The sequence below is a fragment of the Martes martes genome (genome assembly GCF_963455335.1).
Source record: "Martes martes genome assembly, chromosome: 10".
Lineage (NCBI taxonomy): Eukaryota > Metazoa > Chordata > Mammalia > Carnivora > Mustelidae > Martes > Martes martes.
The window spans coordinates 83,316,982-83,330,122 of NC_137898.1; the positions used below are offsets into that span (position 1 = coordinate 83,316,982).

General features: G+C 32.6%; 1 protein-coding gene across 3 annotated transcripts in view; it reads left to right on the forward strand.

Annotated features, from left to right (window-relative positions):
* CNTN5 (contactin 5) overlaps positions 1-13,141 on the forward strand; it is a gene marked incomplete at both ends in the record, with an annotated part of 773,509 nt that overhangs the window by 497,248 nt on the left and 263,120 nt on the right. For all 3 annotated transcript variants that reach the window (XM_080816834.1, XM_080816835.1, XM_080816836.1), the window contains 3 exons: positions 1,495-1,631; positions 3,496-3,625; positions 5,914-6,064. In XM_080816834.1, coding sequence (XP_080672960.1) covers positions 1,495-1,631; positions 3,496-3,625; positions 5,914-6,064 — 418 coding nt within the window. The remainder of the gene's footprint in view (positions 1-1,494; positions 1,632-3,495; positions 3,626-5,913; positions 6,065-13,141) is intronic.

Genomic DNA, 13,141 nt, shown 5'->3' on the forward strand with positions numbered 1-13,141 from the left:
TGCATGACAGCTCCTAGACTTGAAGTTGAATCACAGAGTTGTTCAAAGGCCTACAAATTCTGACTATGCCAAAGTAAGGGTCTTTAAAGACCAGACTATATTGCCTAAAAGACAAATGAGCTACTGAAAACAAAATTCCCATTTAGAGACCGGTAGAAGGCAAAACACATTATGAATGCAATAAATGCTCCCAATTCATTTTTTAATCTGCTGGAACGGACTGAAAGAATTATATGCTTTCTGAAGTCAGAAATATCTGATTTTGAAAGTGGTTACTATCCCTTATTAACTGTTTGACCTTGGGTACATTTTTTTAACTTCTCTGAACCAAAGTTTCCTGATTCATAAATTTAAGTATGTTTGTTTTCAGGATCTATGTTACAGGGATTAATCAATAATGTAGCTCAGTTCCTAAGACGAGAATTTAATAAATTAGAGTTCTTTTTCTCTTGCTCCTTCTCCTCCCTTCTAAACTGGTTAGTTTTTGGACAACTGTTGCCCCCCAGACCAACTATTATTCATGTGCAGTTTCCTTTAGTGCGTCTTCTTTCCTTTCTTGTGCTATTATATTCTGTGACACTGACTTTAGATTTCCTCTACCACAGTATAAACTCCTTAAAAAAAAAAAAAAAAAGTAAGATAGATGCTCCTATATCCTTAACAACCTCTAAGACTAAGAAAGGACAAAATAGCATGAGGTGAATGAATCAATGATCAAAGTCCTCACATCACAAAGTAAAATGTTATTGGTTTATGCCAAAAAAGTTGCTAAAGAGAAAAAGTCCATTCAGTTCAATATTTTTTCATAGTTATTGTTTTAGTTGTTTCAAAACGAGTGTTTGTGGACAAATAGTCACTTGGTTTTCAGCATTTTTATTTTAAAAATTAGTCAATAAAGACATTCTGTATCTTAAAATTTTTTAAAAAATTACATTATTTCTTGATAGAGTAATTTTTTGCTTGTAACTTTGAAAATATTTTTAAAAATTTTTGAAGAATACTAGTAAATACAGAAAAATTTTACTCCAAGTGAATTTGAATTTACAAATTATTTTTCCTATTCCATTCAGGTTCTTTTAAGAAAAACAAAAATAAAAAAGCAAAGCAGTTATTCAGCAAATAGACATGTTGTATTATTTCAGTTTGTGCTAATGCTGCCCTAATACCTAGAAAAAATTATGTCTCTAAGTACCTGATTTCCTACTGAACAAGGTCTGATACCTTGGAAATACTGCAGGCACAGCAGTAACTTGTAAAACAGTAAGATTCAGTGGATCTAGCTTACAAAAGTGTTTTTAATTGTCACAATATTGTCATTGCTATATCTTTTCACATAGAGTTCGGTGTGAAGTGCAATATTGTGCTTCTTTCAAATACCTGCAATTATGAGAACTAATAATATTTTAAATGCAAGGAATACTTCCATATGAATTTGAATTTGGTAATGTATTTGAGAAATGAAATCATCTTTCTTTAATGCTTAAATTCTTATAGCTTATCCACACTGGGTGGAAAAACTGAATGACACTCAGCTGGACAGTGGGAGCCCTCTTCGATGGGAATGCAAGGCTACTGGAAAACCCCGACCCACATACCGTTGGCTGAAGAATGGAGTGCCCCTCTTGTCTCAGGTACTATTGGTAAATGTTAGCCTTTTCTTGTGTAATTTAACAGGATTTCACACAGGATAAACTACCCTCTTTTCGTCTTATGGAAAGTCATTTCTTATTTGTGCCTTCTAATGTATTTGAAACGAGAACTATAACAGATGTAAAATAAATTTTTTAAATTATCTCATGACTTTCTTAAGTAATACATTGTTTCTTTAAATTTATTCAATCCTATAAATTCACAGGAAAATATCAATTATTATCATAGATTTGTTGCTATTTCTAACTGAATTTTAGATATCATCTATCTTGTTGCTGTCCCCCTACAAATGGTGGAGTTAAGGCCCAGAAGTAAAGTGACTTGCCCAAGGTCACATATTTAGTGAGAAATGAGACCATAATAGAATCCTAGTCTTCTGTATCCTGGACAAGTTTTTTCTGTGACATCCTACTTAGCAGGATTTAAAAGACTTAAATATCTTTTTAGTAAATCTACTGCATTTTTTTAAAATCAATTACTATCTTTTAAAATAATAGTAACAATTTTAGCTAACTCCCTTATTGTGGCCTTTGCAGAAAGGAGGGCAAAGGGAGAATAGTTTACTAGGTATGGCCAAAATGGAAGGGTGGTATATAAAGTTGACATTCTATATATATATATATGTTCTGCCCAGATCCTGCCACTACCCAAAGGCCTCTTTTCTGTCATTTACTTCTTTGGGGTTCAGTTTGCCCCTTTGTTAATGAAGAGATTGTATCAGATCATTCCCACAGTCCCATCCAGCTCCAACATTCCATTATTCTAAAACCAGTTAGGCCCAAAGAAAACACAATTACACTAAAGAAAGACAGAAATACAAAGAACTACAGAGCTATTAAAGAAAAGAGGATATGAGAATCCTGAGACATTGATTCACTGTCTCTTTCTAATTTTCTAAGGATACCAGATAAACCTTGAGAAAGGAATACACTGGTCATATTTTTTACTTTCAGCATCCAAGTAAAGTAAATCCCACTGGCAGATAATACTTCTGCAAAGTGAATAGGTTTATTTTGAAAATTATGTAAAATTACTTTGCATCTATTTTGATACGTAAAGCACTGCTCACTAAAATTAAAAGAGTGATTTGCTTGGCATTAAGTAGACAAGACACCTGGTTGTTTAACAACATTTTAAATTTCAAATTCATTTTTGAAATGTGCTCTTGGCCTCGCTTGACCTCAATTTGCACATGCTCAGTTTTTTGACTTCTGCATTATATTTTATCTGATGATGGAGTTAATATTTTTTTTTTTTTTTTTTAGTATATGTGCTGCCGAAGCGAGCACTGGAGTTAATATTTTTTGACTGATAATTTTATACAGACTCCAGTTGCAGAGCAATTTCTTTCCTGAATTTGTTGGGAAGTGAGAAAAAGGCAAATCCCTGACTAGATTAACATTGTAAAAGGATTCTTGTTTTGATTTGGGCTATTTTTAACTTTGTCCTACTTGCCTACAGTCACAATTGTCACCAAAGGCCACATGTGAACCCCTTCTCCTTCTGTAGAATGAAGTCAAATAAAATCTTCATCTGCTGATTATACTTCACGAGCTGTACTAGTATACCAAACAAAAGCTGCTCAGTATAAAAACAAAACTAAAACTCATAAGAATAACTACAGGAAAATACAGTTATAGTATCTTTTCTGGCCAAGAAATAGTTATAATTTACAAAAGACTTTTTATCATAAAATAATGAACAGTTAATTTGTATTGCTAAATTGTCAAGTAATGCTCAACTGGATTCATTGGAGGCTTTTTCCCCTTGGTCTAGAAAAAAAAGAACTCCAAAATCTGTGTGATTTATTCACTTTTTATATCTATTTTTTTAATTTTATTACAGAATAGGATTGAGATGGTTAATGGATTATTGGTGATCCACAATGTGAATCAGTCGGATGCTGGAATGTATCAGTGTTTGGCCGAAAATAAATATGGAGCCATTTATGCAAGTGCTGAGCTGAAGATTCTAGGTATACAATTTCTAAGTAAATAAATGGGAAAAATGTGTAGCTTCTTTTCATGCTCTAATTCTTCCTATACTGAAGTTTTACAATGTGATTGTAAAAACCTATTTTATGATTTGAAAAGAAATGCTTACTATTTACCCATACAGCTAACCATAGACAAGACAACACTCCAAGGTAAAGCACCCTCTCATCATGGGGTAGCAACCATTATCACCCGTACGTGAAAAGGAAGGTCTTTCTGAGACCACATGCAGGTGTCTCAGAGGATTACACCCTTGGTAGGACACTAGCATCTTACTATTTAAGTACTATTTAAGTACTTACTATTTAAGCCAATGATTCCATCCAATAGAATAGGCTTTCCAAACTGAGAATGTTTGGGTCACTGAATGGATTTTACTTTTTAGCATTCTAGTTTCCTAAACGTGGGTCTGGGAAGTTTGTAATACAAAGAGAGAGACTTAAGTGTTCATAACTCATGTCACCCAAAGTGAACAGGAGCCCACTACTTGCTCTGCACTAAAATTCCCAAAGCAATTATTAACAGAAATACCTAAGATCTCAGGAATCTGGGAACTTATCAATTACATATCAGCTAAATGTAGCACACTGTAAGTCAACTTATTGAATTATGAATATTTGCTCTTAAAATTTCTCTGCATTATAATAAACCCACCTAAAATAGATACAGGAGTCCAAATTTCCATCTCCTACAGCCTAACTAATCAAATGTGAATGTACTTTCTTCTCAGTTCATGCTCCAATATTTCTGAGTTAAAAAGTCAATTCGGGGTGACTCAGCAGGTGGCTCAGTAGGTTAAGCATCTGACTTCAACTCAGGTCATTATTTCAGGGTCCTGGGATCAAGCCCCTTTCAGACTCCCCAACTCAGTGCAGAGTCTGGCCCCCTCCTTTCCCCAGCATGTGCTCTTTCTCAAATAAATAAATAAACTAAATCTTTAAAAAAGAAAGCTAATTCAGCCTTCAACTAGTTAATAGTTTACCCAGAAATTCCCAAATATGTCTCTTTCTCATTCACTAGAGATATTTTCAAAATTACCTCTTACAAGTTCTGTTCCTAGTAAGCAAACAAAATCATTACCTGCAGTCACATAAAGTTCCTTCACTTTTCTTTCAATTCTTAACCCATCTCAATTATATACATATCTTTCTTGTTATATACATAGCTTTTAATGCTGTTGTGCCATGCATTATACTGCTGTATAATGGACATAAAATAATTATGAAATATCCATGAAGTTGTCAAATTGGTTTAAATAAATGTCTCAGATACAGTAGACTCTTAGACATATCTTTCAGGTTCTCTTTTAGATTAAAAAGAGTCTTTATGTGTGTGTGTGTTGGTCTCTGTGTCAGATGTTCTTTTAGTCCAGTATCCCCAACCTATAGCTGCCCACTAGAATTACTTGGAGAAATTTAATCAAAAGTATTTTCATGAAAATCTAGTGAAAACAATATTAATATTAATGAATGATCAGACCTTGTTGAGTAACTGCAAACAATGAATTACATTTTTAATTGAAATTTAAATAATTCAATTTTAAATGTGTTTTTGTAAAAACTACATTTAATTTTGTATAACATTAAAGTAAAATATGTATTAAGACTCATAGATAGGAAATGGATGACACAGGATCAACTTCTCCACATGTAATCCCCATATTTCCAAAGAAAGTCCCAGATAGACTTTCTTGGCCAGCCCCTTCTTCTCTTGCTCAAGGTGATCATTATAATGTCTTTCATGATTAAAACTGATAATCATAATTAAATCATGTTATCTTTTGAAACAGCCATTGTCTATGGACCCCACATTATATGAAACCATTATCTGCTAATAGAAAGAGCAGCCAATAAGATATTAATTAATTATAAGTTTAAATTTTGAGTTAATGCCCTTTATATGTGTAGGTATCCTACAATTTTATTAGAAATGTATCCCAGAGGGGTGCCTGGGTGGCTCAGTGGGTTAAAGCCGCTGCCTTTGGCTTGGGTCATGATCCCGGCGTCTTGGGATCGAGCCCGCATCGGTCTCTCTGTTCAGCAGGGAGCCTGCTTCCTCCCTTCTCTCTCTGCAGGCCTCTCTGCCTACTTGTGATCTGTCTGTCAAATAAATAAATAAAATCTTTAAAAAAAAAAAAAAAAAAAGAAAGAAATGTATCCCAGAAAAAAAAAAAGAAATGTATCCCAGAAGAGTTGCAATATCGTGATGAATCATCCATTAGAGGTTATTGCCATTGCTTCTGGTAGAATTAACATTTTCTTTATCATAGCTTCGGCTCCTACTTTTGCATTGAATCAACTGAAGAAAACAATAATTGTTACCAAAGGCCAAGAAGTCATCATAGAGTGCAAACCTCAAGGCTCTCCAAAACCAACCATCTCTTGGAAGAAGGGAGACAAAGCAGTGAGAGAGAATAAAAGGTTAGAGGTTTATTTCATAATTCAAATTTTTAACATCAGTCTTTTTTGAAGTTGCAGATGATAAAGACTATACAAGAAAGACTTTTGCAATAATTTGAACCATATTTCATTAACAGATTAAAATATGATTTTTCTACATAATGATTGAAAAGAACCAAAAGTTTTGTTTCAATAGGGTCAGATGCCTTTGCCTACATGATGTTTTAGCACCAAAGACAATTTCATCAGGTTATAAAGAAAGCAAACATGTTCCTTAAGCTAGTTATTTTGGATTTCATTTTGAGTCTGCAGATTTAAAGACTCACAAGTCATATATAATAATTTTTAGAGGTTGTGTCATTATTTTAAGGTTAATATTTTTAAATGATATGAGGATGGATCTTTCAGATAATTACTTATGGGGAGTACTGTCAAGTGAGACTTGTGTCTAGGTTTGCCCTCTTTTTTTCAATCTTATTGAGGCAAAATAATATAGGATTATTTCAGTTGCCATAGGCAAATGAGAAATGTGCAGATGAATGTTTATTGTGTAAAGATTTGTTTTTAGTAATCAAAGCCAAAGGACATCACAGGAATACAAATGGGGGAAAATTATGAAGAAATCAAATCATCATAGGACTATGTATGCCAAGATCATAAGCCCATGCTATACTAATCATTAACATGTTGGTGTTACAAATGGTGATTCAGCTTTGACAAAATAATATCCTTTATTATGTTTAAATAAGGTTGCATAGGTCATTTAAAGTTTCTCTTCATTTGATCTATAAGGATAAGGAGTTTATGCCTTATTTTATGTCTGCCTGGATCTAAGTAATAATATAGTAAAAGTTAATTTATGTCAGTATTAGGGTTCTATTTGAATAATTCTGTAGGTAATTTTGGAATATTTTGAAATATTTGAAAATTTTCTTTAGAAATGCATTTTTTTTCCCATTCTAATCTGAAAAACACTGATTTAATCTGCCTGTCTCCGATGAGATAATTGACAGACTGATTGGGTTTAGTTCAGTCCTAAGGATGTATGATGCCTGGAAAGGGTGATCATCTGGGTTTGAAATGGGTTATATTGGGTATTTTGGGGGTTTTGTTTGGTTTTGTTTTGGTTTGGTTTGGTTTTTAAGATTTTATCCATTTATTTGACATAGAGAGAGAGAGATCACAAGTAGGCAGAGAGGCAGGCGGGGTGGGGGGGGGGTGTTGCTGTAGGAAGCAGGCTCCCTGCTAAGTAGAGAGCCCAATGCTGGGCTCCATCCCAGGACCCTGAGATCATGTCCAGAGCTGAAGGCAGAGGCTTAACCCACTGAGCCACCCTGGTGCCCCAGGGTTTCTTGTTTTGAAAGAGAATTTATCTTTGTTACTTGAGAAAGGCAGCAGGGCAAAATGACAAACTGTGAGATCAATGGTTGAATTGCATTTGGTTAAATTGCTTAGAGTGGAATTGAATTCTTTTGGTATTGTTGCTCATAGAAATTAAAAAAAAAAAAATACCTGACACAACCCTTATTAAATGAGAATAAAATATTTTTGTATAATAAGATCAAAGAATTTAAATGGTTTATCATTTTATCTTAATGCACTAAAAATTTTTATATCATCAAAGTGTATTTGGCATATTGGTGTAAGCCACTACATCTGAAATGCATTACTTTGTGTTGTTTGTAGGTAGTATGTGAGTCTTGTCCTATTTATTTCAGTTCACCATAGAATGTTCCTCAGCAAGAATTCATAGACATCACATGAGTCTTAAAAAGTAGGTGGCATCACATTTGTCAAGGCAAATGTATTGAGAGAGGAACAAAATTATGAATTTTCTGTTGCAACAAATATAAACATACTAAACTTTTTTCTCCCCATAAGTTGAAAAACAGTTTATAAATTTTCCAGTTTTCTTGATTCCTTTTCTCCTTACTTCTATCTCCTTAAGCTAGTGAAACAAATACACTGGCTTCAAACTCAGATCACTCAATTTTACAAGTCTCAAATACTTCTGGTCAAAGTACCATTCAGGAAGGAGGCTAAAATGTGAAACACTTGTATTTTTATTTATTCAATTAAAAGCAAGACTGGGCCACATTTAATCAGCATTTTGCCTACTCTGATCTGTATGTTTATGTTTGTAAACTCTGATCTATCTGTTTATGTTTGTAAATTGGTTTAATTTAATAACTCCAGAAATATTTTTATATTTAAAATTGTCAGGCACACTTGCAAAATACTGTTTTTACTAATGTACAATTTGTTACTTTATTGTGTAGTCCCAGGTTTCATGAAGAATACAATCTATTTAGATATAAAAATATTAAACATTCAAGTATTAAAATAAAAGGCTAATATTTAAATAACAACAGAAAGACTTTACATGAAGCAGTGTAAGAAGACATATGTAGATATTTGAAAAATATCTACATATTTTTTCTAAAAATATGAATGGAAACTTGAAAATAAAAATCTCAAATGTACACATTAAACATTCTTTAAAATAAAATGCCAATTACATATAACACCTTATTTTCTTATTAAAATTTTTAGTTCACTTCTCTCAGTTATAAAGCACACCACCTAATAAGAGTTGTGAATATAAAGTTAAGTGGAAAGGGAGGTATTAGAAAACTGTTAAGGTTTTGAAAATTTTATGTCACATATATTGCACATTAGGAATACAGGTTCAAATCATGGTTTATTTTCTTGGAATACAAGTATATTTAATATTCATGTGATCTACATCAAATAGGTTCCCTACTCATCCAACCTATAATATTTGGAAAAAATGTTAAATGAATTAGACTTGTCTTTCGTTCACAATGTTCACAGTTATTTTGGATTCATTTCAAATTAAAGATTAAAACAGCAAATGGCAATTTCCTATGCAGGCATATAGAAACTAGTATTCTATTGGAGGAAAGTAGCAAAAATAATAATGTATTATAAAAGAAACATTCAAATGTGAAAAATACAGCACTTTAAAAAGCATAAAATTCTGTCCAGAGCATGAAAATAAAAATGCAATGCAAGATGTTAATTGCAGAAAAATATCACTTAATTTCACTTAATTGTTTGAAAACATGTCAGAAACTCAAATTATAAAAAAAAAAGAATTTGAACCTATGGCTAACTGCAATTTAACTCTAAAGTGTAAATGCAATGTTATAACAACTGAAGATTAATAGTTAATCATTTGTTTTATCAACAGAATGCCAAAGGACATATTGACATCTCTTTTTCTTCCAAATTTTGATTGAATATTTCAAGTTTTGTTTTGTTTTTGTTTGTTTTGGAAGGAGATGGTCTTTTTTTTTTATTTATCTGTTCTACTAAAAATATATATAAATCATTATCTAAAAATTTAAAGTTCAGTAATAACTAGACCACAATATGACTTTTAGAAGAAATCTGATTAACAAAGAAGTTACCTACTTATATATTACAAAATATCTCATTCATTTGACCCTAAATGATGCACCTAAATTATATGTTATATTAGAATTTGAGTTCTGTGTAGTTATTTCTTATTTATATCACAGAATGTTCAATAGGAACTGCTGCTCAAAAAGTAAACCATATTATTATTGATAATGAGGATGACTGCTAACAAGTCCATACAGTTTTAATTTATGAAGTACTTTTAACATTGTGGATAACAGTATAACCCAATGTATAAAACAAGACTTAGTTGCCCTGCTTATTTTGACGACTATGAAGTTTCCTTATAAAATTAATTTATTTCCTTACTTAAAAACCAGAATTCAAAAGTGTAACACATTGGGTTGTGGAAATTGAAAGAAATTTTATAAAATACCATGGCTGGTATAATAAATGCTCCATGAATGTTATTTGTGATGATATTGATGCTGTTGCTGCTGATTGTAGTGATGGTGGTGATGATGATAGTGTCATTTGAACTTTTGATTCTTTGAATACTGACATATATTTCTGTTTCTCTTTCTCCAGTAGTTACAGGAATGGATTCTAAAGATTTAAGTTATTATCTGGAATTAAAGGAGTATTTTGGTTCTTCCTGTGATAAATATGTTATTCATTAATCTATTTCTCTAAAGTGACATTCTTTGTTCATCAGAACTGCAAATCTACACTTATCATTCTGGCATGACCATTCTCATCAGCCTTACCTACTCCTAGTTCAGTATCTCTCAGATAGTTTCTGATAGCAGAATGAGCATTTATTTGTTCCATCATCAACATTATAGGCCATGTACAAATAGGTGAATATATGTAGAGAGTTAATGGAAACAGAGAAGGTTTTTAAAGAATTTTTTTTTTGCTCTTTCTTTCCTTTTTTTGGTGGGGGGTGGTTTCCATTTTCTTGTAAGGAAACTCCAGGTTTTGCCCCACCACTTTTAAAGATCACTGGCACACATTCCTTTAGATTTCTTTATCAATCATGTCCATTTTCAATCTAAACTAATGAGCTCCAGGAGTACTAAGACGTGAAATGTTCCACGGAGATTTTTTCCTCTAGTATACTTTCATTCAAAATGTTCTGCTTATCAAACTCATATTGGATTTTCACTTCAGCTCATTATTTCTGTTACTTGGCCATTAACTTTTGTTAAAATATAATCACCCAGAAGCACTCCAGCAGTGCACAAATATTAAGCCTTCATTATTACATGTTAATTTCCTGTACTTTTTGAGGACAAAGACAATCTTAGCCAATATGAAGAATGCATACTCTTTGGTAGACAATTTTTTGTTTTGTTTTGTTTCCTTTCCATCTGCATATATATATAAATAATTATTGAAGGTCATGGAATATGCCATACATATTTAAAAATTATTTACAATTATTGAAATATCAAACTCATTTGTTTAAGTACCAGTTTTCATTTCTAGCCAAAGGACTATAATTCCAATGGGTGCTAAAGAAATCCTGCATCCAAAAAAATAAAAATTATCCTATGGAGGACAAGTATTAGAGTATAATTTTTCTTTTATGGGACTGTCTAAAAATGTCCTTTGTAATACTTCCCTGCACACCAAAGGAGCTTCAGAACAGTGAAGTTTTCAACTTACTCATTTAACACACACAGAAAATTGCACTTGAAGTACCCATTAGTTGACTTCTGGTGGGAATTCATGTTGTGTTTATTAGGCAAAAATGATCAGGCTTACATACTGACTCACAGATATATGGAAAAATATACTTGTAGTACAAGCCCTAAAGGACACTGTTACTGAGGGGGAAATAGGGTCTTCTTTTTCTAAGGAAGAAGAGGAATTCATGGAGATAATTAGGGTCTTTTTTTTGTCCCTTTGTTTCCACCTACATGCTGTGTTTCCTAATGAACAAGCTGTTTTGTTGTTTCCTCTGTGACAATGTCTTTTGCATATTAAGAACATAAAACAATGTAGACCCTAGGTATCTTGGGGGTTTTTGGTGCCTAAGAAATTGTATAATGAGAGAATATGAACATTCATATATCAAGAATATATCACTTCACTTCCTTTGTAAATTAAAATCTATGGTTTCAAAGGAAATAAAATGGTCAAAATGATATTATTTACCTAAAGAAAGAGAAGGTTGTTAAATGACCACATAAGATTTAATATCTATGAACTGCTTACAATATACAATGTGTTAACACTCAGGATGGTGACTTGCTGCTCCATAGCTCCACTAAGTTTAAGGAGATGACAGGAAAGAAGAAAATGACCTCACATTCATTGTGATGAAGTTAAGATATTGACTCTCTGGTTTCAATGAAAACTAATGGCAGAAGGTTCTGCCTCATTAACCTTCACCACCTTCCCTTTAAAATACTAGTAAAAACACAAAAGGAGAAAAAGGTTCAGTCATAGCAGCGTTAGAAATTATGAATATAGATAAACAAATTCTTGGCCTCTAATGAGAATTACCCCTTCAGATAAAAATGGGCTAAATTAAGAAATGATCAATAGCTTGTTCAAACCTAGATGGCTGAAACTCAGCAAAATCAACATAAGAGTTAGTAGAGGGAATCTTTCACTAACCTCTACTTTATTTCCATATCTACTAAGTTCATTAATGGAGACTCACTACAAAGTTTGGCTTAAAACCCTGCCTTACATGGAAACCATTCTTTAAGGTGGCAAAATATTACTCTCCATATTCCACCCTATCAACATTAAATTCAAAATAAACTTGGAGATTATGAATCCAGCAATGGGATGAGAGAAGACGTAAATCTTAGGATTTAAGGGATTTATAAACAATGATGTCAATAAGTAGTGATATATATTAAGAATGTTGATATGGTTGGAGGATATTGAAATCAATGGATTCTGGAAATCATATAATTCTATGTGCTGCTTCTAGCCAAAAAAGAAATACACAGTCTTTTCAGTTTTCCAGGAGTCACAATACCTCTACATAAGATGTAAAAAGATGAGAAACAACATATTGACTTAGTCTACTTGAATTGCATTAGAGCCCTAGTAACCTCTGAACATTTGACATGGGTTTGTTTAACTGACTGGTGTCAAAATTAACGTTTGAGGAAGAGACTCTGGGGCATTGAGAGAAATAACAAAGAGACATATGGAAAACCAAGAACATTTCCAACAGATAAAAGCAGGCCTGTAAACATGGAAACACAAAAGAGTATAAAGCATAGAGACTATAAATATAAATTGTTCATAGGTTTTCTGTAAAAGATGGGTTATGTATAATTTTACTTTTGTGCTTTTCTGTATTTTACAACTTTTATGTAATTATTATATACAATTGTACATATACAGTTGTATATACAATACAAATTGTATATAATTATTTTTATACTGAGCTAATCAGTAAGGAAAGTTAAGGTAACATTAAAAATTTGTAGAAGAAACTTTCTTAAGATAAAACCACATAGGGGCGCCTGGGTGGCTCAGAGGGTTGGGCCTCTGCTGATCAGTGGGTCATGATCTCAGGGTCCTGGGATCAAGCCCGCATCGGGCTCTCTGCTTAGCTGGGACCCTGCTTCCTCCTCTCTCCCTGCCTGCCTCTCTGCCTACTTGTTATCTCTCTCTCTCTCTCTGTCAAATAAACAAAATCTTAAAAAAAAAAAAAGATAAAACCACATATATTTCTAATCA